The following is a 21991-nucleotide window of genomic DNA, read 5'->3' as shown; positions in this document are numbered from 1 at the left end:
TGTGCAGAGAACAGGGACAGAACAAAAAAGAAAAACAGGTGACATGGAAAGAACATAATGTACATGCGCTATCATCTGTCTATCGCAGAGAGCGGCAACAGTGTTACCTTTTTTGCCCAATTCTCGACAGGCCTCCATCTTCTCATCACATACTGCGACGTTTTTCACCGTGTTGTACAGCAAAGCAGTCTCGCGCCTCTGTTCCGCAGCTCGGCAGTCGATATATTACATCCGGTTCCCGCGCAAGCAAAGACACAGCACGGCGCAGCCGCCGCTACTCAATCCATACAGTGTCGGAGCCGATTGTAGAATTGAAGGTCTTCTTGAGAAAGGTGCTGGCGTGATAGTACTTGCCAGGATCCGGCGCTCCTGAAAACGGTGCCACCTCGGTGAACCGCACATCGCGGCCCCAGTTGGAGTTGCCGTAGCGACGGCTAGCAGGAGCTGTGTCACCCAACTCGCCGTAGCTGCCTGGGCCAGGAACTGCATTGGTGCAGTGAAGAGGCGGACGTTCCGACGCGCCAAACGTGGTGTTCACCGTAGACGCCGGCTTTGGCCAGTCGTACCGCACATCGTACGACCGGTCCTGCAGCGGAGGCGGCGCGCTCGATGGCTGGATCTTTCCTGGTATGAAAGGACGCGCTCTTCGCTTGCTCGGGGCCCGGCCATTGTAGGGGTCTCCCGAAAAGATGAGCGGCTCCGATTGCGGGCGCTGCGACCACACCGGGCTGAATCGGGGTACTGTTGATCCAAACGGCATGGGCTCGCCAAAATCCTGGTGCCGGCGTGGGCGTCGTGCGTCGTAGGCTCCCGGACCCGGCGTTGGCGCCGCCATCAAACCTGGAAAACGTTGGTAGGCGGAAACGAAAGCGGCAGAGCTGCTTCTGGCGATCGGGCGAAAACGACGCGGAGCAATCTCCCCTGTGTACGCTCCGGGTCCCGGCGCATCGCCCTCCTTTCCGTGGAAGAACCGAGAAGAGGATGAGCCAAAGGCCGAGAAATACTCGCGCGGAATTGTCCCGCCTCGCTCTGAGCCCATCCCTATCTCGTAAGTGCCGGGCCCAGGAGAATCGCGGAGGCCGTTGACACCACACAGAGATCTGTTGGTTTTCGTTACAAACACTGAGGACGGCTTCATTGCGGCAAGCGATCGCGGCTCTAACAGTGGATCGTAGCTTCCCGGGCCCGGGGCCGCTGGTAGTCTCATCGGCTTCCGGCCACTGTACTTGGCAAATTCGGCCGCTTTCGGAAACCTGCGGTCTGCAGCGGCGTAGTTGGGGTTGTAGCTGCCAGGGCCGATGCTCCCAGCAAGCCCGCTGTCGAGTGCACTCTCATATGGTCCAGAAAACGTGTATGATCTTGGATTCTTGCGGGTGCTCCCATAATTCGTGACATCGTAGGAGCCAGGTCCAGGGGTGTCGTTGCAGTTTGCTGCGACAAAGCGAGAGGATTCCGAGACAAAGGGCTGTGACCCAAACCCGAAAGCCTGGCTGCTCGGCGCCGCGAGAACGTTGTATGCACCAGGCCCAGGAAACTCGCGGTCGGCAGACAGGAGATTCTGTCGAAGACTGGTGCTGTTGAAAGGTGCACAACTAAAGTTGGCAACGGCCCGCTTATTTAGATCGTAGGACCCCGGTCCTACAGACGGCCCTGTTGTCTCCCTCACTTGCTTCTCCTTGGCTCGGAGCAAGGGGAGTTCCTCCATGACGGGCAAGGGCACGGAGGCGCTTGGAAACCTGACACAAAGCGATACCGGAGCAGCAAAGATATTGTTTTCCTTAGGGGAAACTCCGCAAGGCAACGGTGAGAAGAGCAAGAAGCACTAGGTAGGGTAACTAGGTAAAGGGAAAAGCACGGCTGCCGCAGCTTATCCTTTGGGAAAAAGTGATGTGACAGATGGAAAAGTTCCACAACAGCTAGCCCTGATTTCTTTGTTCGCCCGAAAGAAACTCCACTGCAAACCAAACGTTTATCGACGCTGTTGGTCGTGAAGCATGAGTAAAATATGCGAAGATGAAAGGGATAAAGAGGCGCAGGGAGGTGAAGATTAGCACTCAGAAACTCAAAGAAATAGTCATCATTGCAAATTGATGTGCTCACTGTCCTGTGAGGCAGACATAGCTTAGGATAAGCAGCGCTAAACAAGTGATTGTTGAATTGCACCAAGGGTTTACAAAAAGGCGAAGAGACTCACGAGAAGCGGAAAATATCATTTCGATAAGAATCTTATGACCCGCAATATGCTCCGAACTTCTAAAACTGTAGAGCCGCCGATCAGCATGTGTTTTTTTTTCTGCGTCGCACACTGATATCAAATTCTCTAGCTTTCCCCGGTGCAGCAAGTAAAGGTGTTGGCCTTCGTCTGCCGACTTCGCATATCATTTCCTGTTTCGTTTTCCAGAGTTTCACTTTTTCTTTAACTCAGAACGAAAAATTGATGGCTCCAAGTGCCACTCACAACTTTAACTGCTGACTGGTATATTGGGGTGAATTACGGTAATTCACATTTGGAAGACACAAAAGTAGACACACCCGCCAACACCACAAAAAAGTCGGCCGCCTTTCTCAAAAGCAGAATACAAGCCTTCGTATGATTGGCTTAGCGTCCTACACAAGCGTCGGGGTGACTGCGAAACGTCAAGCTAGGAAGCTTATGAAAATGGACAGAAAAAAGAGTCCGACCACCACAGCCCAAGTTCGGTACGACGCAATCCAGCGCATCGACAGATGACTGAAAGGACGAGAGGCGCAATCTGGACAAAAATAGGCTCCGGTTCCGTGCTGTAGGCAAAACATGAGGCTGTCTTCCCAAACCACTTGGCCACATACGATGCACTGCTGCGCTGCACTGCTTGCTCCATTGCACGTGACAAGCCGCTCACCGTTCGCCCGACAAGGAAGCCCTCTGCAACAGCTACCATAGACTTTTTCACAAATACTGCACTCCCAAATTGCTGGCTCACGCGCGTGGTGCGTGCAAGCGTAATTCTTCGAGTAAGTAAGATACAAGTTGTGCCCATGATCGCACTTAGGGATTACGCTCGAGTAGTATTCTTCCAAAATCTTCGCGATGAGAGAGTCCAAGAACCTGGAGAAACCTAGCAGCGCCGGTATTTCGTTGCGCAGGCTCGTTTTCAACACTGCGTCACGATTTCCAGGTACGCGTCCGTTCCGAATCGGTAGACGCAAGCCTTTTGCAAAAATTTTCGGATTTCCTTTGCCACCTCTAAAAAAATGTAACTTCTCACTCTCTGTGAGCGGCCGAGCAACTGTCATAGTGGGCACCGAAGCAGATTTGGAATTCTTAGGTGTGGCCTTCTCTGAGGCTCGCCACGTATCCAAAAACTGTGTGATTCGTGGAAAGACGCACTCCATCAAACTGAGTGTCTCTTTCAACTCGCCCCGCATCACCTCCGTCGTGTCGTCGTTGATTAATCGTTCCAGGGAAACATATGCTCGAGCAGCAAGGCTGCAAGTTGTGCTGCCGTGTAGATTCGGCAGCTGAATACCACCATCACTGCCTATCCAATCCAGAACAAAATGACGGGCTAGCATCTCAGCAACTGTATGCGATGACGGCTGCGATGCGTTGATTTCTACAAGAAGGGTTACCACGGGGTCCTGACTCAACAGTAGAAAACACTTTTTCAGGACCTTTGCTCCGGCTTCCGTCATTGAGTAAACAAAAGAGCTTTTCACGATCATGTTCAACACATCAACTGCGAGAAAGCCAAAGGACTCGAAATGCTGCGCTACATATTGCGGCGGGGCCATCTTCTGCTGCTTCTCGAAAGGGTTCATAAGAACCGCCCACAGCTCAAGGCAATACGTGAAGTGAGAATTTTTGCAGTATGGCTCTAGTTCCAAAGACAAAAAGCACTCGCGTAGAACCGTCAGACAATTCCTGTAAAGTGTTTTGCGAATGTTCTCAATATCAGCCTGTGCTTTGGATAAAAAGCCTACTGAGTAATCCGATGAAGTGATTGCTGCGCAGTCCATGAACGGAGAGCTGGTGCTCTCTTCTGACATTGCGTAGACCATGCGAGTGTAGAGCGGCACCACGAAAAGAATCTGCGCGAGAGTCTCTGGATTTTTGCATGAAACCCTATCATTTTCGCTAACTGGTTGCAGCAGCTCTCTATGTGCCAGCAGCTCCGGCGCCAAAATCAAAACTGAAGCAGTAGCGTCATTGGTGGTCCAAATTATGTCTGCAATGCTTCTTTTGCTGCAAAGGTGTCGGGAAAGAGTGGCTGAAACGTATATCTGAATATAAGACTGCAATAGCTGCGCGTAGAAGGGCATGTCGACAGGGATCCTCTTGTAGAATGCAGAATACAATTCATCTTTTGCTCGCCACATCCAGGCAGCGATATTTCCTTTTTTTCGCCACGCAAGAAAGTCAGCGCTGTTTCGCTGAACCCTTTTCATGCCGAAGAGTAGAAGACGGAACAGAAAATAGCCCATCGGCAGGCATGGTAGTGACGTCATTACTTGCTGCTGGCTGGACTCTCTTCGCGTAACCACCGGCGGGTCCCAAAACGGTACAAGCAAGATGGGATGGCAGCGAGAGCGAGGCAGTGCGTACAGATTCAAATCCGCGGGCTCGCCCATTAGTTTGAAAAACTGTGGGTGCAAGGCTACGAGAGGCAAGTCAAGCGAGTAAAACGAGGAAGACCGCGCAGCGGTTGAGTTTTTCCACCCCTTCTTCAGACGGGCCCCGAATGTAGCCGATGGGGTCGAAAGCGCTTCCAACGTGGATATGAAAGTGGAGCTCGGATGAATCAGGCTCAGAAGTGTCACCGCGAAGCTCTTGGTCGGCTCAAGATTCGCGTAATCCATCCAGCACATCTCCTCATCCTCTGCGAGGTACCTCTCGCAATAGGAGCCCAAAAGCAAATCGCAGAACGTTACAAAGCCGTTGCCTCCAAAGAATCTTCCGAAGAAGGCCTTTGTTTCTGTGCTGAGCGGTTGCAGCGGGTAATTTACCCTGTCGAAGTACTCCACAAAGCTCCTGATTTGCTCTTCAGCAGCAACATCTCTAAAATCCATCATCTTTGCATGATTCAAAACTGCACCGTTTCATCGGCGACTGCTTTTTGTTTCTTTTGTGCACTTCACAAAGATCAGTGAGTAAGAGGGCAAAAGGGAAAGAGAAGGTGAAAGCGAAAAGGTGGCGGATGATTGTTTGGGCTGCTCCGGCAGCTTGAGAGCACAAGACGAGTCCCATTATTGCATACCGTACGACGAGCAGGATGACGAGGGACATATCGCAGCATCAGGGGGCAGTACCCACTCTCTGGAAAAGTCAGGAAACCTCTACTCTTGATAATACAAAATCACTTCTAGTGGTGACAGAGGGAGATGCCTGCGATCTAGGGGAGGTGAGGCGATTCGCCGCCACTGATGTCTGCGGCCGTGTCCTGGATGGCATTGCATTGAAACGGCATGCGACAGTGAACCCGTCCGCATCATCCGTATGATTACCTAGAGTCTTAGCGGAACCGGAGCTTATCTCACCCGGCCTTCACACTGCCCACTGGTGTTGGAGAGCCTGAGCCATGTCGAGCGATGCAGAAGGTGGTGTCCGGCAATGATGGGAGAAGCTGCAAGGAGACCTAAAATGCGGGGGCGAGTAGAGTGTGAGGCAGAAGCCGTGCTCGCATGAGTGAGTCAGCGCATTGCTGCACCGCGTGTCCACGGCTGCTTTCCACGATGCGATGGAGCCCGTGACAGGTCGGGGGTAGAATGAGGCTGAGATACGGTTGTATGGCAGAATGAACACATGGCGAAAAAAGATTCTTGTATCACTGCGTTTCTTTGGTGAACTTCCTTGTAGAACAGTCGCTGAGTTTTGCGGTGTTTTATCGAAGTAAGTTAGCACGTCGGAGGCAGCTTACTCGCAAGGAATCAGTGCAACCAGTGGCTGTAGCCTTCTGCCCACAGCGTTGTCCATGACGCTCCATGCGGGGAATCCACTCCTTTGCTCGCAAGCCTAGTATTGCCAGTCGGTGCTGCATGCAGTCATTGTGCCCAATGTTGTGGAACCCGGCACGACAGCTCAGGAGAGGGGGGCGGAGAGGAGGGTAGCCAACTAGCTGCTCTTCACCCCCCCCGCCCCCACCGATGCCGCCAAGAAACTGTTTGTGGTGTTTTCCACTTGAATTTAGTTGAAGAAAGGGGTCAAATACATTGAATACTGTAAGCATGAGCAAATGTCAACGAATGGTATATCAAGCGCCAGCTTTTCTTTTTTCATATATCCATGCTTTTTTTTTCGTGCGCCGGAATCTTGTGCAATGCGAAGGAGAATAATGCAACAGAGGTGTCGACTTGTACCTTTTTCCCTTCAAAGCACGGGCACTACTACAGCCTCCGCTGTTTTCTACCCGAAAAACGAGTCTGAAAATTCGATTCGTTCAGCCACCATCGCCACAACAAGGAGCGAACGCAGTGCAATTTGATGTGGTCAGTTTATTCGTTTGTCTGCTGCGTATACCGCAGTTTTTCTGTATGAAAGCAGTAAAGGTATTCTTTTCTCCTGACCTCCAGCCGCCTTTATATGTTGGACCCCTGCGCCGACTCAGCGCAGCTTCTTTATCCTTGCGTACTTTTTTCTAAGCAGCGCTTCTGTCTTTCGAAAAAGCGAAATGACAAAAAGGTGCTCATGCCGGTAGGTGACTGTATGGAAGGTTACGAGGTCATAGTTCCTTTTCAAGCCCTCGAGTCGCTGGGAGTAATTGTGGATGTCATCTGTTCTGGAACAAAGAAGGGCAACGCTATCACGACCGCCATTCAGGACTTCACAGGCTGCCAGATATATGTGGAGATGCGTGGCCATAGCTTCATCATTAGGAAGACATTTGACGAAGTGGATGTAGTAGAGTGCCAAGGGCTGTACATTACCGGTGGACGCGTGCCACAGTACATTCGTCTAAAGCAGAAAGTCTTAGAGTTCACTCGCCGCTTCTTTAACCATAACCTTCCCGTTGCTGCCCTTTGTCACGGAATCCGGGTTTTGGTCGCCGCAGGCGTGACCGAGTCGCGCACCTTGACGTGCTACCCTGCACTCTCGCCGGGCGTGAGAGTCGCTGGAGGCAAGTACAAAGAGGTTCTTCCCACCGAGACGGTCAACGATTGAAGCCTGATCACGTCTTCGGCGTATCCGGGTCACCAGACGCTTCTTTGCGGCTTTTTTTGGCGAAATACTAGGCATCAAGATTAGCATGTGAAACACCTACGTGTGAAGACGGGATAATGCTGTTTTGTATGAATACTTTTATCAAAAAGCATGGAACAAGTGGAGGAGTCCTTACACGCTTTCATTTTCTCTTTTCCTTGCCGTCTAACGACAGCCTTTGCTGTTATTCTCTCTAGTCGCTTTCTACTTTGCAAGAATGCTGCATTTTCAGGATCAATGCGGATAGAGCTTAAGCCAAGAAAAAGAGGCACCTGAGAGTTTTCTGATCCTTTCGTCCAAAAATAGCTCAGTACGAAGTGTTCGAAAGAAATCCTTGCGTAGAGAGCTCCGCTACAGGTACCATTGCGTGAAAAGCCAACGTTCAACTCTAGCCTCGATGGCTACGACTAGCTCTAGTGTTCAATGTGTCACTCCACGCCGATTTTCCTCTGCTTCCTTTACCATTTTTTCTTGCGAATTTGGTGTTGGTTTGCCACAATTCACACAATCGGCTCCTCGGTTTTTTCTCGCTCATTCAAGGTCAACTACTCAGTTGAGACATTACCATTTGGTTTGTGTGGAGCTCCACGAGACTAGGGAAGAGCTATGTCCTTTAGAAGGAGGCTGGCCTTTCAGCCTGATATCCTAGAATGGCTCATGCAGCAGAAGAACCTCGTGCGCGCGATGCAAAAAGAGCGCTACAAGATGGAAAAGGGATTTGTTGCATACACGAAAGATTTAATTGAGTTTTTTCGCTCGACAAGAGCCTCGAAAAATGAGAAAGGGTCTCAGACCTCTGAGCCAGCAAAGCAGGAGAACACCTCCCGCGCATTAGAGCAGTTTTACGAATCAGAGGAGCTGATAAAGCGGATGAAGTGGAAACGTGTCACGTGGGATGAAGAGGCCGATTACACGAGCTTTTCCAAGCGGATCTTGGATAACGACTCCATGTTCAAGCGCACCACAGCATTCTCTTTCTTGTCTATTCATGTCGTGAAAGACCCTTGCAACACCGATCTCGTGACCATCCCGCTCGCGCAGAAAACGATTGCGACTGGCACTCTCACGAACTGGCTGCTACAGGAACGGGAGCCAAAAACCGTAGACTTGTACCCTGTTCGCGGAGCATCGGAGCGCCGTAGTGCTTTTCACGTAGACTGGACCTCGGGTGCCGTCAAGATTTTAGATACGGCTTCAGCGCAAGAGATCTTGACATTTTTGTCGACTGTAGCGCCTCGTCTGCAAGCCGTGCAACTGATGATGGAGGCCCAGCAAACTCGGCAGACAGCTGACATTGAAAAGGTGCGCGTTCGAGTGGGGGCCACGTTGAAATTCAACTCGTATGAGACGAGTTTTTGGGATGACCCAAAACGGAAAACGAGCCCTGACTTCGTCAACCCTGACGAATTAGAGCAGTTCCTCTCCGGCATGCTTAAATCCGCGTTCCTGTACCGCTGGTTTTTGAAGGGACAGGAAATCAGAGTGATACCACCAGGTCGTCCTTACTACCTGGACATGGAAAAGAAGGAGGTTCAGATTCCCGCCAATTTTGCAGAGTACAACTGGCTGAAGGCCCACTCGCATTTTGAGGGAGTTGAAAGGATTGCTGATAGTTTTCGTAGGTTTTGGTGGTTTTGGTTTTGTTTCGGTATGATCCTTGTTGGAGATGTGGAGTTGGTGTAGCGGATCAGTCGCTTAACCCCGCCACTTTCTTTTTTGTCTGTTTCCCTGGTGGAAGTGCGAGCGAACATGATGTTTCTTCTGATTTAATGGTAATAAAAAACTCGTCGTTACAGTCACAACACAATACAGAGCAAAAATAATAGTGCCGAGAGACACAGAGCCAAAAGAGAACATGTTTGCTCAGGTATGTAGATTCGATTGCCCAAGTAGGACAAAAAGGGTGTAGGTGATAACTACCGCGTCTCTTGCTCTTCATCCTCGAAGGCGCTGCCCATCTACAACACTTCCTGGATGTTGTTCTTCGTTACGCGCCCGTATTATTTGCATTGGCATGCTGGCGCACAGTTCCCATTCTCCTTCACGGAAGGTACTCACAGCTTTTTATCCCTTTCCCTCTCTCTGTGACGTTGGTACACTACTTGAAATGCACGTGGCCACGGTACGTTTCTCCACTTGCATTTCGCTTTTGTAGGACTTTTTCCTTTCAGGATTTCTCTCGCAGCTCCTTTTTCGCAATGTCGCGTTCAGCCTTGATGAAAGAGGCGTTTGAGCTGCTGCAGCGTGATGGCAAGATTCCAAAGGCTTCAGTTCCAACAGCACTGAGGGCAGCAGGGCTCAATCCAAGTGAGGAGAAGATCAAGGAAATAATGGTGACAGCGTCGGATGTTGACATGGCAGGCTACGAGGCCCTTGTGGAAAAGCACGATGACAAGATGGACACGGCAGAGGCAGTGAAAGAGGCGTTTCGTGTCTTCGACAAAGACTTGGACGGGACAGTCTCGGTGGCCGAGTTCCGGCATATCATGACTACTATGGGAGAAAAGTACCACGAGGAGGAGTTTCGCGACCTAATTCATGGATTTGAGGATAACGGTGTTATCCACTACGAAAAGTTTGTAGACAAGATGCTTGCCCCGTTTACGGAGCACGGTAGTGCAGAGGATGCTCACTAATCAGCACTTCATCTTTATCGCAGGATGCACCATACAAATGCGTTTCTCTCTCAGCGTTGTTTCTATCTATGTTCATTAGTGGTTCTATCAGCCCCTTCCAAAAAAAAAACAAAAAAAGGATTACATGAGTGCTAGGGGCAGGCTAGGTGTGGGTGTCCTTTGAGGACAAGGAAGCGTATATGCAGCTGCACAGCGCACTCATGTGCGAGTATGCCTTTCCACTCAAGTCGAGGTCTACGGTTCGCGAACCGGCAAAAACCCTTCGACGGACTGCCTGGCGCAGCCATGAGCTTCTTCTCCAGCGATTTACTTACCTTCATTTTGTTTGATTCCCTGGTCTTCGTTTTTTCTTTCTACTTTGGTTCTGCAGCTCTTGTGCTCAAGTCCCAATGTGTCTGCACAGTGGTCTCAGCTTGTCTTTAGTGCACTGCATTTCTTCTTTGGTTGTATACCTTCGCTGATACACACCACGTGTTTACTGAAGCTTGCGCTTATTGGTGGAAAATGGTCAAGATCAAGACTATCAGCCGCTCCGAGTTGGAGTGGACAAAAGATCGCGCGACGGAGGTGCCCAAGGTCAATCGAAATTATGATCCGAAGTTTAATCCAATGGCAAAACAGGTAGAGTTCACACGTGCGGTGGTTGCTGCCAAAATGGATCGTATGTTTGCAAAGCCTTTTGTGGCTGCGCTCCCGGGCCATCAGGATACGATTCAGTCGATCGCTACTGATATTACAAGCCTGTCCACCGTAGCCACGGGCTCTGTTGACGGCGGGCTAATAGTATGGGATGCGATGAAGCGGAAGCAGCGTGCGGTCATCAACGCACATCGACACTCTGTCGACGGCGTGGCCATCTCGCCAGATGGGGTCGCCTGCTTTAGCGCTTCGCGTGACAAAACAGTGAAGATGTGGGATTTGGACTTCGACCCTGATGAAGAGCGTATTGAGCCGGTGGCCGAGTTTCTCGGTGAGTTTCCCTTCTCCTCCATCGATCACCATTTCCACAAGTCGTGGTTCGCCACGTCGTCGGACGTGGTGAACATCTGGGATGTCAATCGCACGCAGCCTCTCCAGCGGTTTTCTTGGGGGGACGACACGGTGTCTTCCTGCCGGTTCAACAAGATTGAGACCAATTTAGTCGCATGCTGCATGGCAGATCGCGGTGTCTTCCTGTACGACGTTCGCAGTCAGTCCGCCCACAGCAAGATTGTGATGGAGATGTGTTCAACATCACTGTCGTGGAACCCGATGGACCCGAACGTGTTCGTGACGGGAAGCGACGACCGCAACTGCTACTTATTCGACATACGCGTGCCTGGACGTCCGCGCAATGTCTTCCAGGGTCACATCCGTCCTGTCACATGTGTCGACTTTAGTCCGACTGGCACCATGTTTGCCGCCGGATCGCAAGACGCCTCGTTGCGCATTTGGGACCTGCACCAGACATCCAAGTCCGACTCGATTGAGATGTTCCACACGAAGCGGATGGCCGGCGTGTACGCGGTGAAGTGGTCTCCCGACAACAGCTACATTTACAGCGGGAGCGAAGATGCGGTGCTGCGTGTGTGGAAGTCCGACGCCAGTAAGCCTATTCGTCCACTACGCGGCCCAGAGAAGCACAAGTTCAACTATATGCGCTCTTTGAAGAATAAGTACTCTAACTTCGTCGAGGTGAAGCGAATTAGCAACCAGCGTAATGCACCCAAGGCAATTCTGCGCACGTCACGCCGTATCAAGAAGGCCGAGAAGCGTGAGGCAGTGAAAGAGATGTCGCGCATTCACGGCGACAACGTGAAGCCGCTGGCGAAGCGCAAGACTTACGGCTATGTGGAGTAGCCAATCCGTGGAGCCCGACACTGGCACACATTACGCTCCCTTATGTGATCGAATTTTGGCTTGCTTTGACAGTTCGCGGCTTGTCACGTTGCTCGCTGTCTGCGGGCTCAACAGCTTGCGTTTGTGATCATGTGTATGCATAGGTGACGGGGTTTATTCGCTAAACAACAACAAAAAAAGAATGATTCTCTGGCGTGGTCTCCTAATGCAGCATTGCCCTCACAGTTTGCGCAAATCTCTCTTTACTCCTAACCTTGCTGTTTTTCGCTTAAGTGTCTGAAGTGTCCTTCCACTTTCGTTGCCTTGCCACTTAGTGGCCCACGTCTTCCTATTCAACACACCAGAATCTTTTTCCTTTCTGACCCGTCTTCCTCGCTTGCTCATGCGCCCTGCAAACCTCTCCAGTTGAACTGTCCAGTGCCCAGGAAGTGGAAGTCGTGCGTGTGTGTGTGTGTGCGGCGGCAACGCTGGAAGCAGTTGAGCATGAAAAAAGATGTTGGCGGTGCCGGCGTTTTGCTTAGGCTCCCCCACAGGAGACGTGTTTCTCCTTCCACTCACCGGTTCATTTTGCGCCATCCTCGTGCACTGCGTCTTGTGCTCTCCGACGCAGCTTCTCTCTTTACCAGCCATGCTCTCGTTTCCTATTCCTTCTTGTAACCACCCTTCAGAGAGTCCAAGTTGTTTCCGTTACTTCCAGGTGTGTGAGGACGTGCACACGACATCGCTGAGCAGCGTCAACACCTCGCACTGTTTCTTGCACCTTCGGCACAAGGCGCTGCACAGCCTTCACAGCCCCCCCCCCCCCCCCCACACACACACAAAAAAAAATGGTGGGCGAGCAAAGGGACACGTTTGTGGTGGAGTACTTCGATCCACAAGCGAGCCTCTCTCGCACATACCAGTTTTGCTATTTTACAGACGACAAAACGATAGAGATGTACAACCTCAAGACGAAGCGCTTGTTTTTGAAGCGCTGCGCGTATCCGTCACTGAGCCCGAACGAGCTTTACGTGGGGGCGACGATCAACGTCTTTTCCCGTCCCCTTCGCATTGTAGACTATGGCGACGACGCAACGCGCAAGCGGCTTACCGCGAACTCCGGTGAGTGCATGATTACCGTTGACATGCAGCACAATAGTGCGGCAGCGGGCTCCGTGATTGAGGCCCTGACAACGCAAGGCCTGCGGATTACGTTCATCCGCTTAGTAGAGCTTTCGAAGAGCCTCGCTGCCCGAGTTGCATCAAAAGCGCAGCGGTGCCTAGCTGTGCTTGTGAGCGGCGCCGGAGCCCGTGAAAAAGTGGCCTCGGTGGCGGCTTCTTTTTCCGCCGCCGTGACGCAGATTTCGAGCGAGAGTGCTGTGCAGGAGCTGAAGGAGGCAGTCATGGGACCTGGCGAGTCCACAGCGGCGCTGAAGAACTGCGCCGTGTGCGTCATCAAGCCACATGCGATCACTAGCGGCCATCAGGGTCCCATTCTTCATCGCTTGGTCGAGGAGGGGTTTTACATTAGTGCCCTTGGTTCTTACCAGCTGACAGTGGCGGATGCCGAGGACTTTTTAGAGGTCTACAACGGAGTTCTTCCGGAGTACAAGAAGCTGGTGGAGCAGATGTCGTCCGGCCCGTGCTGGGCCGTTGAGGTTTGCGCCGAGAACGCTGTGCCGGCGCTGCGGGCGGTGTGTGGCCCGCAGGACCCGGAAGTGTGCCACGTTCTTTTCCCTCACACGCTCCGGTCCATGTACGGCGTGGACCGCATCCGGAACGCTGTCCACTGTACGGACCTGGAAGAGGATGGCCCCCTTGAATCAGAATTCTTCTTTTCTTTGCTGCAGAATAAGCGGTGAACTGCTTGTCGCAAGATGACCGGAGAAGGGGGACGAACTGTGTGTCGGGACGCCAAAGGCACGAGAGGGGTTGACGCACTGGAATACTCATCATGCCTTGTCTCTGTCTCTCACCATCTTTCTGCTCCTTTCAAGATGCACGTGCTCCGGCGACAGCCATGACGCGCCCGGCGCACAGCATTCCTGTTTCGTTTTCCCCCCTCGGTGCTCTTGGATGTAAATAGCCTGACGCGCGAAGCGAAAGCTGATTGCAGGCTACTGTAGGCGACGGAAGCCTACTCCTTTCGCACCGCCTCTTCACATGCTTCGCAAGAGCCGGTACATTTTCTCCTATGTGTGTTGATTCTTTCCCTCCCCCTTGCCATGTAAGAACAAAGGTGTCTTTTCGCCAAGCAATAGGGAAACGGTCAAATATGTGACTTCTGCAGCAGTGCTGCATAGGTGTGTAAGGTGTGCGGCCTCGTCTGCTTCCACGGTAGTGAGCAACAAATGCATTCCCCGGAGCCACTGCACGAAAATCTTACACACACACACACACACACACACACACACACACACACACACACACACAGGGGTCGGTGATGGGGGAGAGAGGGGGGATTACAGGACATATCCCTGGCTACCTTTCCTAGCAGATTTGGTCGTCTTCCCCCCCCCCTGATTCATTCTTCTTTTCCTTGCCCGTGTGCATGTTTGCACTCCTCTCTGTGTACGCGTGAAACTCGCTCTACCTCTACTTGCTCATGCTCTACGGCTTCTTCTCCCTCTCCTCTCCTCCTGTGCCGTGCGCTTATTCTTTCGTGTGGGGTGGTGGTGTTGGTCGTGGTCTGATCACTAAATGAAACAGGAGTTTCTATTCTTTATTCGGGTTTCATCTCTTCGCAATTGCTCGGAACAAAGCGCTTTTATAAAAAAAGAAATTTTACTCAGGCTTGTATCCCCCCTCCATCCCCGACCCTTTTTCCACCACTCCACCTTTGACCCTTCTTCCTTTTCCCCGAAGCGCCCTCCTTGCACCACTGTTTTGTGCTTCTCTCTCTCTCTCTGGAGGCTTCGTTGAACCGACGCCACAGGCTCGTGAACGGCTGAGCACACCCTCCTCATCTTGTCGGATTCTTCTTCCTCTCTTACAAGTGTCACTTCTCGCGCCGTCTCCACCACGCCATGATCCAGCCACAGCTTGTGCTTCTCCGCGAAGGTACGGACACCTCACAGGGTAAGCCGCAGCTCATCAGCAACATCAATGCCTGCATCAGCATCGTGGACACCGTGAAGTCTACGCTCGGACCATGCGGCATGGATAAGCTCATCCACAACGGACGCGATGTTCAGATCAGTAACGATGGTGCGACTATCATGAATCTGCTCGAAATTGTGCACCCAGCCGCAAAGAGTCTCGTGGACATTGCGCGTGCGCAAGACAACGAGGTGGGCGATGGTACGACCTCTGTCGTCGTTCTCGCTGGCGAACTGCTGAAGGAGTCGAAGCAGTGCGTGGAGGATGGCATTGCGCCGCAGGTGATTGTCAAAGCCTACCGCAACTCCCTCAGCATCGCGATGAAGGCGTTGGATGAGCTTTGCGTCCCGTTCAAGGCCGAGGACAACTCGAACGGGGAGAACTTGATTCGCTGTGCGGAGACCGCGCTCAACTCGAAGCTGATCAACACAGAGCGGCGCTTCTTCGCCGAGATGGCGGTGAAGGCTGTGATGGCGCTAAATGAGGACATGAACCTTGACCTCATTGGCATCAAGAAGGTGGCCGGCGGTTGCATGCGTGACAGTATGCTGGTGGACGGTGTTGCGTTCAAAAAGACCTTCTCCTACGCTGGTTTTGAGCAGCAGCGCAAGAAGTTCGACAACCCGAAGGTGCTGCTGCTGAACGTGGAGCTGGAGCTCAAGGCGGAAAAGGATAATGCAGAGGTGCGTCTCAAGGACCCGAAACAGTACCAGTCGATAGTCGATGCAGAGTGGAAGATTATCTTCGATAAGCTGGACAAGTGTGTGGCTACGGGCGCCAATGTTGTGCTCTCTCGCCTGCCGATCGGCGACTTAGCCACGCAGTACTTTGCAGATCGAGACATCTTTTGTGCCGGCCGCGTGGCAAACGACGACATGACGCGTATGTGCATGGCTACCGGCGGTGTGGTGCAGTCTACGCTTAACAATGTGCCGGCTGAGGTACTCGGCACATGTGGCACGTTCGAGGAGCGTCAAGTCGGTACAGAGCGCTTCAACTTCTTTACCGGCTGCAAGACCTCGAAGACATCCACCGTCATTCTGCGCGGCGGTGCTCAGCAGTTCATTGAGGAGGCCGACCGCTCCTTGCACGACGCCATCTGTATAGTGAAGCGCGCAATCAAGACCGGCTCTGTCGTCGGTGGCGGTGGTGCCATCGAGATGGAGCTGAGCAGGAAACTGCGCGAGTACTCGCGGACGATCAAGGGTAAGGAGCAGATGGTGGTCTCCGGCTACGCCCGCGCGCTGGAGATCATTCCGCGCCAGCTCGCTGAGAACGCCGGCCACGATAGCACTGACACAGTGAACAAGCTGCGCCAGAAACACTACGCGACCTCTGAAAAGGACAGCCAGTGGTATGGCGTCGACATCTTCAACGGTGGTGTGTGCGACACTTTCGCTAACTTTGTGTGGGAGCCTACGCTGGTGAAGCGTAACGCTCTGCAGAGCGCCACAGAGGCGGCTTGCCTGATTCTCTCGATCGATGAGACCGTGACGAACCCAGAATCGGACGCTGCCAAGAAGCAGGCGGTTGGCAGCGGCGGCCGCGGTGGCAACATGGCCATGAGCAAGGCGGGCATGGGCGGCATGTTTGCTGGTGCCCCAGGCGTCACGCGCATGAAGGGCGGTCGCGGCAAGTAGGCGCGTATGCACCTGCTTGCTCTCTTCATACAACCACCGTCGGCCGTGGTGCTTGCTGTGTCTCGTGTGCTACGAGGGCGTACAAGGAGATGGAGATGGAAGCGACGAAGGTCAGCGAAGCGCGACGCGTAGGTGCACCCCTTCACGGTGTAGCAGCCGCAGAACGGACGCGCTGCATGCCTGACCTCCTTTGTTATTTGCTTCTTTTGACGAGTACGATTTCTTTGCATGGGGAGGCTCAATGCCTAGTAGAAGAGGCGATGTCGTTGAGCCTCGTGAGGCAGAACGAAGAGCTCAAAGGTGAGCTGAAAGATGCTTGGCATGGTAACAGCAGCACCACAAAAGGTCCGCTTTCTCCTGTTCCCTCGCCGTGTTCGTGGTTTGTTGTCTCTGTCCTTCTCTCTGCCGAAGACTTCTGGTGTACCTTCCGCGTGCGCTATGATGACATGTATTCAGAGAGAGAGAGTTCCCCTCCCGCTTCCCAAAGCATTGTCGTCGGACCCTTCCTTTGGCGCCTCTCTCAGAGACACAAGCATACATACGATTCTCTCGTGAATTCTTGGCCACTTTGTATGTTTGCGCTTGGTGCACCTCATCGCCTCTCCCCGCGTTCTCCGAGGCCGGGCTGTCTGCCATGGTGAATAGAACTGGAGAGGCGAGGGGGGGGGCACGTAGGTAGAGAAGGCGCCTCTCAACACGGAAGCCAGCGCATAGAGGGAGAAGACGAGATGATGGCGCACAGAAAGGCGTTGGTGGAGAGAACACGGCATCATAGACCGTCGTGTGCGTATGTGTGTGCACGGGTGCTACGAAGTGCACGAGGAATAGAGCGGGCAGCTTCTCCTGTAGGTTATCTCCCTTGTTGGCGTAGTGTATTGAGCTGTAGCTGCCGTTTGCTCGCTCGTTTTCTCTTCTTTCTTTTTGTTCCTTTTCCGTTCCTTTAGTCTTAAAACGCGCGCACCCCCCCCCCCCGGCAGTCCACCCACCCACAGTCAACGGATAGTTCTTGTAAGTAATGCACCGACGCCGACACCGAGTCACACTCCCCTTCCTCCGTGCCGGGAAGAAGACAGGCAAAAAAGGACACATGCACAAACACGACGAAAGGCAGATAGATGACACATATAACGCGAAGACTTCACCCCGACGTCTCGAGCCTACAGCGCTTCTGTGTGAGCTTTCTACACACACCTAAACGCATACATACACCCCTCATGCGCTCCACTGCGGTGAGAGAAAAGGGGCACGCCGGCTCAGGAGCTTCCTGCTGCCTGTGCCCACTCACCCCCGCTATCTCCTCCCGCCTATCCAAGAGACTTATGCTCACCGGGGCACGGTTTCATGCTCCCTATCACGCTAGCACCCCTCCCTGGTTGTAAGAGGGACGCGAGGTGAGGACTAGGAAAGAAAAGACATGTGGATGAGCCCAACAAGCGGTGCTACACTCGATTGTGTGTTTGCGTTGCCACTTGCTGTCGTCTTTCTCTTCTCGGCGTTTGCCGTCTGCGCTTTTTCTCGTGCTTCGTCGGTGCACTGCGTGCACAAACCAATGCATGCACGCACACGCGCGTCTCCCGTTTCCATTGCCACTGCTTCCGTGAACGAGAAACGGCTGAGCACACGCACACATCAAAAACGGAGCGTCTCCAACAACTCTTCTTTTTGTGCGGGGGAGGGCTTCCACAGAGATACACACGCACACGCACACACACATTGTCGGATCGGTGCAAGAGCGTGTGTGCGTGTCTGTTCTTTTTTTTTTTAGCCTTGCTGCGGACGTGTTGCTAGTGTGTTCTGGCTCTCGGCGTATCTTTCTTGACGTGGTAGCACCCCTCTTCATTTTACTGGTGCATATCGGAAGGACACACGGATCGTGACGCTTGGAACTGAGTCTCCTTGCCGTTCCCTTCTGCCCACGTTGCAGCGCGTGCCGAAAGGTATTTGGCTCGATTTTTCTCTGTGAATGTTGGATTGCCTCGCAAAACACGCATGTTTCGTCAGTCGCTTCTTCGACTCCCGTGGTGGAACTTCCAGACAGAGCATCGTCAGCGGTGCGTGATGATGTACGGCGGCGCGCGCACCAAGAATACACACAACGCAAATCACCGCGTCTACGTCCGCAAGTTCAAACGCAATGCCTTTCCGAATCGCACGCGACATCATTGGGCTGTCTCGATGACTGGTGTGCAGGGACAGCGACCGCGTCGCATGCCGTGGCCGTACGACTTGACGTCGATGATTTTCAACCAGCCCCGCCAGGGCTCTGACAAGATCGGCTACGTGGTCGGCACCAGCATGCTCAAGACGGCTGTGGTGGCAGCGAATCACATGGTATACTACCCGAAGTTCAACCAGCGCGTGTCGCGCACGAGCCGCTTCTTTGCTCACGATGAGGATCTTGCTTGCGTCGAGGGTGACCTGGTACACATCAAGCAGTCTCGAAAGATCTCCAAGTACAAGCACTACTATGTCTTCAGCATCCTAGAGCCGAACATCGAAGGTCGAGAGCGGCTGAAGCTCGGGCTCAAGGCAGTGCCGCCACCGCTGTTTGGCTACCCGGTGTCGCGCCGTGTCGTGAAGCTGAACCTGACCAACACAGAGGGCACCAAGGAGAAGCTGGCAGCGGCGATTCAGGAGCACGTGCAGGATGCCTATAGGTTTGCTGGGCCGACACCGGATCAACCGCGTGCCAAACTGACGGACTCTGCTTCCTTCGATGAAGCGAACAAGATGATTGCCCCGAACTCGTCTGTGACGGCGGAGCTGCCGCCTGGTGCGGAGCCCGCGTTTCTTGGAGACGGGCAACCAGTGGCCGAGGAGTTCAGCGAGGTGGAGGAGGATAGCCGCCATAAGAAGGGTGACGACTACTGGATGAACCTGCAGCCGTCTGACAAGTATGACTTCAAAAACTTGAAGAAGTCGCCTTAGGCGGCTTCGCGAATATACTGTGCACGGTTCCCCGCCTTCTCCTGTTTGGTGTCCGGGTCTTTGTGAGTGTGTTGTTGGTGGTTTCTACATGTGAGGGGGTTGGTAAGCGAGTAAGTGGAGGTATAGAACAATCTGAGAATAGCCCCCGGCCCACCTCTCTCTCTCGCGTTTGTGTCTTTGTTTCGTGGTGCTCACAGTAACCACATAGGCGTATGGGGATTCCTTTCGCCTATATATATATGTTTGAGCTGCCGACACTATGGTACCAGCACGACCTTGTGTCTGTGTATATCTGCATGTGTGCAGGTTCGTTGGCGGCATCACAGTTCTACCCTCTCTGTATTTCAACAGAGTGAACGAAAAACGCGAACGAATAGACATACAAGAGGGTGCTGGCGGTGTTAGTGGGAGTTGGGGGGAGGCAGCCCTGTTCCTGTTTCTCTTGCTAGCCAGTCAACAAAGCAGCAGCAAGGCACCGGTTTCGAATCAGCTTCTTCACCGTGTTTGATCAAAGCTTACCATGGCAGGGTCGTCGACGGGCGCAACTGCTTCTCTGCCCGTCCTTGGTGAGCGCGCATTACGCGTGAATCGCACGCCTTGCGCTGGGTTCATCTTTCGACCACGCCGCTACCTACAAGCTTGTTTTGGCCTGGACGAAAACAGCTGGGCTCTGAGTCTGCACATGATGCTCACAACTCTTTCCCACTCTCTCCTGCACCTGACGCATCACGTCGTTTGCCGCCTCATCTTTTGCGTGATGTGCCTTGTGGTTCTCACGCTCTCGGCCTGTTGCTGCACTGTTTACTCAGTATCTATTCTACCTCACACGTCCAGACACCTCAACCTACCCCATCTCTCTCCCCTCGCCGCGTACACTCCACTTCTCTCTCACACACTCAAGTGTCTCACTCTTTCCCTCCCTCTCGTTCATATCTCCCTCCGTCTTTCTGTGTCCTTGAGGTGACGCATCCGCATACAGAGCTCTTCTCGTTGGTGGCGGTGGTTTTGAGGTGGCCCACCCTCCCTCGCTTTCTCCCTCCCTCCCTCTACTCTCACGCTCTTCCAAGCATAGAAAGGAAAGGCAAAAGATACCAACGGCTATCCGCGCACTTGCCAGTACTGCGAAGAGACAGACAAAAGGAAGGATCTCGCTGGCACTATGCCCGGGTTCAACTTTGAAAATGTTCAGCGTAACCTCAACCTGGAGAATGAGGGCTACTCTGCGCCACGAACGCTGAAGACCGGTACGACTATCGTCGGTGTCGTTTACAAGGACGGCGTTGTGCTCGGAGCTGACACTCGTGCCACTGAGGGCAGTATTGTAGCGGACAAGTGCTGCCGCAAGATCCACTACATGGCTCCGAATATTATGTGCTGCGGTGCCGGCACGTCGGCGGACACAGAGGCCGTGACGAATATGGTGTCCTCGCACCTGGCCCTGCACCGGCTCGAGACGGGCAAGCAGTCCCGCGTGCTCGAGGCACTGACGTTGCTGAAGCGCCACTTGTACCGCTACCAGGGTCACGTCAGCGCAGCGCTTGTGCTTGGTGGCGTGGATGTGGAGGGCCCGTTCTTAGCCACCATCGCGCCACACGGCAGCACCGATCGTCTGCCCTTCGTGACGATGGGCAGCGGTAGCATTGCCGCCATGGCTCAGTTGGAGGCTGCCTACAAGGACAACATGACGTGCGAGGAGGCCAAGGAGCTGGTGACGTCGGCTATCCACAAGGGCATCTTTAATGATCCCTACAGCGGTACCCAGGTGGACGTGTGCGTCATCACGAAGGGCAAGACGGAGCTCACAATCGGTTACCACACGCCGAACAAGCGCATGCACCCGCGGCAGGAAGTCATGCTCCCTCCTGGTACTACGCCGGTGCTCAAGGAGGAGATCCGTCACTTGGTTGATATAGTGGATGTCTGATGCCGCGAACGCCCAGGGACGAAAAGTGAGCCGATTCAGGTCATATATGTGGAGGTGGGAATGGTGTCTGCGGTGGTTGCACGCCGTGATGGGAAAAAACAACAGGCCGGGAGAGAAGTCGCCTGAAGCGTCAGCGTCGGCATCGGCATGCGGAGGACGTTGGCTTTGGATATGTCTGCGTGTATGTAAGGGATGGATGTAGGTCAGCTTGGAGTTTCCGGCACTGCGATGAGGGAAGCTCTCTCCCTTGTCCTCTCACGGCAAGGCCGCAATGTGCTCCTCCGTCCACGGGTCTGTGTGTACACACAATTGTGTGTGCATATATGTGGGCCTGTATGTGTAAGCATTCGCGTGTGGGTATACCGGTGCCCCTCTCTTTGTGTATCGGCCAATATATCCATGTGCTTGTGTGTTGCCGTTTATTTATTTATTTGTACCATCGTTGTCTCGCACCTGTCTCCTCCCTCCAATGTGCGGAGGGGGCTTGAAGTGGAGTGGGTGGGTTGCACGGCGCTTCGGCCTTCTGTTCTCGCGTCACTGTTTCATGAGATGGACTTCCAAGTACAAGAAAAGCTAGACAGCACCCCCCCCTCCATCCCCCAAAAAAGACACAGCAGGGTTGGGGCGTGCTCATCAGTGCAGAAAGAGTCGGAGAGATGGGGAGAGGCAATCAAATTAAGCGAGCTTGTTGTTTCCTTCTGTGTGCGTTCGCCGTTCTACGCTGGCAGTGTGAAGAGGCGGCTCGTTGCGTTTGCATTCCGTTCGGGAA

General features: G+C 53.2%; 10 protein-coding genes across 10 annotated transcripts; 8 read left to right on the top strand and 2 right to left on the bottom strand.

Annotated features, from left to right (window-relative positions):
• Nucleotides 1-274: 274 nt before the first annotated feature.
• Nucleotides 275-1705, bottom strand: LMJF_35_3925 (conserved hypothetical protein; the record flags this gene model as incomplete). The annotated part of the gene is made up of 1 exon (XM_003722739.1): nt 275-1705. The coding sequence occupies one exon, from the start codon at nt 1703-1705 to the stop codon at nt 275-277; it is 1431 nt and encodes a 476-aa protein (XP_003722787.1).
• Nucleotides 1706-2637: 932 nt separating this feature from the next.
• LMJF_35_3920 (conserved hypothetical protein) lies at nt 2638-5052 on the bottom strand (the record flags this gene model as incomplete). The annotated part of the gene is made up of 1 exon (XM_003722738.1): nt 2638-5052. One exon carries the CDS (start codon nt 5050-5052, stop codon nt 2638-2640), a length of 2415 nt encoding a protein of 804 aa, XP_003722786.1.
• Nucleotides 5053-6559: 1507 nt separating this feature from the next.
• Nucleotides 6560-7138, top strand: PFP1 (putative PFPI/DJ-1-like protein; the record flags this gene model as incomplete). The annotated part of the gene is made up of 1 exon (XM_003722737.1): nt 6560-7138. The coding sequence occupies one exon, from the start codon at nt 6560-6562 to the stop codon at nt 7136-7138; it is 579 nt and encodes a 192-aa protein (XP_003722785.1).
• Nucleotides 7139-7834: 696 nt separating this feature from the next.
• On the top strand, nt 7835-8860 carry LMJF_35_3900 (conserved hypothetical protein; the record flags this gene model as incomplete). The annotated part of the gene is made up of 1 exon (XM_003722736.1): nt 7835-8860. The coding sequence occupies one exon, from the start codon at nt 7835-7837 to the stop codon at nt 8858-8860; it is 1026 nt and encodes a 341-aa protein (XP_003722784.1).
• A 533-nt stretch (nt 8861-9393) lies between these two features.
• On the top strand, nt 9394-9813 carry LMJF_35_3890 (calmodulin-like protein; the record flags this gene model as incomplete). The annotated part of the gene is made up of 1 exon (XM_003722735.1): nt 9394-9813. The coding sequence occupies one exon, from the start codon at nt 9394-9396 to the stop codon at nt 9811-9813; it is 420 nt and encodes a 139-aa protein (XP_003722783.1).
• A 504-nt stretch (nt 9814-10317) lies between these two features.
• On the top strand, nt 10318-11652 carry LMJF_35_3880 (conserved hypothetical protein; the record flags this gene model as incomplete). The annotated part of the gene is made up of 1 exon (XM_003722734.1): nt 10318-11652. One exon carries the CDS (start codon nt 10318-10320, stop codon nt 11650-11652), a length of 1335 nt encoding a protein of 444 aa, XP_003722782.1.
• Nucleotides 11653-12479: 827 nt separating this feature from the next.
• On the top strand, nt 12480-13493 carry LMJF_35_3870 (putative nucleoside diphosphate kinase; the record flags this gene model as incomplete). The annotated part of the gene is made up of 1 exon (XM_003722733.1): nt 12480-13493. One exon carries the CDS (start codon nt 12480-12482, stop codon nt 13491-13493), a length of 1014 nt encoding a protein of 337 aa, XP_003722781.1.
• A 1164-nt stretch (nt 13494-14657) lies between these two features.
• LMJF_35_3860 (putative T-complex protein 1, eta subunit) lies at nt 14658-16370 on the top strand (the record flags this gene model as incomplete). The annotated part of the gene is made up of 1 exon (XM_003722732.1): nt 14658-16370. One exon carries the CDS (start codon nt 14658-14660, stop codon nt 16368-16370), a length of 1713 nt encoding a protein of 570 aa, XP_003722780.1.
• Nucleotides 16371-18359: 1989 nt separating this feature from the next.
• Nucleotides 18360-19298, top strand: LMJF_35_3850 (30S Ribosomal protein S17-like protein; the record flags this gene model as incomplete). Its single annotated transcript, XM_003722731.1, has 1 exon — nt 18360-19298. One exon carries the CDS (start codon nt 18360-18362, stop codon nt 19296-19298), a length of 939 nt encoding a protein of 312 aa, XP_003722779.1.
• Nucleotides 19299-20457: 1159 nt separating this feature from the next.
• LMJF_35_3840 (putative proteasome beta 2 subunit) lies at nt 20458-21222 on the top strand (the record flags this gene model as incomplete). Its single annotated transcript, XM_003722730.1, has 1 exon — nt 20458-21222. The coding sequence occupies one exon, from the start codon at nt 20458-20460 to the stop codon at nt 21220-21222; it is 765 nt and encodes a 254-aa protein (XP_003722778.1).
• Nucleotides 21223-21991: the final 769 nt, after the last annotated feature.

This window comes from Leishmania major, chromosome 35, assembly GCF_000002725.2.
Source record: "Leishmania major strain Friedlin complete genome, chromosome 35".
NCBI classification, from domain to species: Eukaryota; Euglenozoa; class Kinetoplastea; order Trypanosomatida; family Trypanosomatidae; genus Leishmania; species Leishmania major.
The sequence above is the reverse complement of the archived record's forward strand: the minus strand, read 5'-3'. Positions and strand labels throughout refer to the sequence as shown.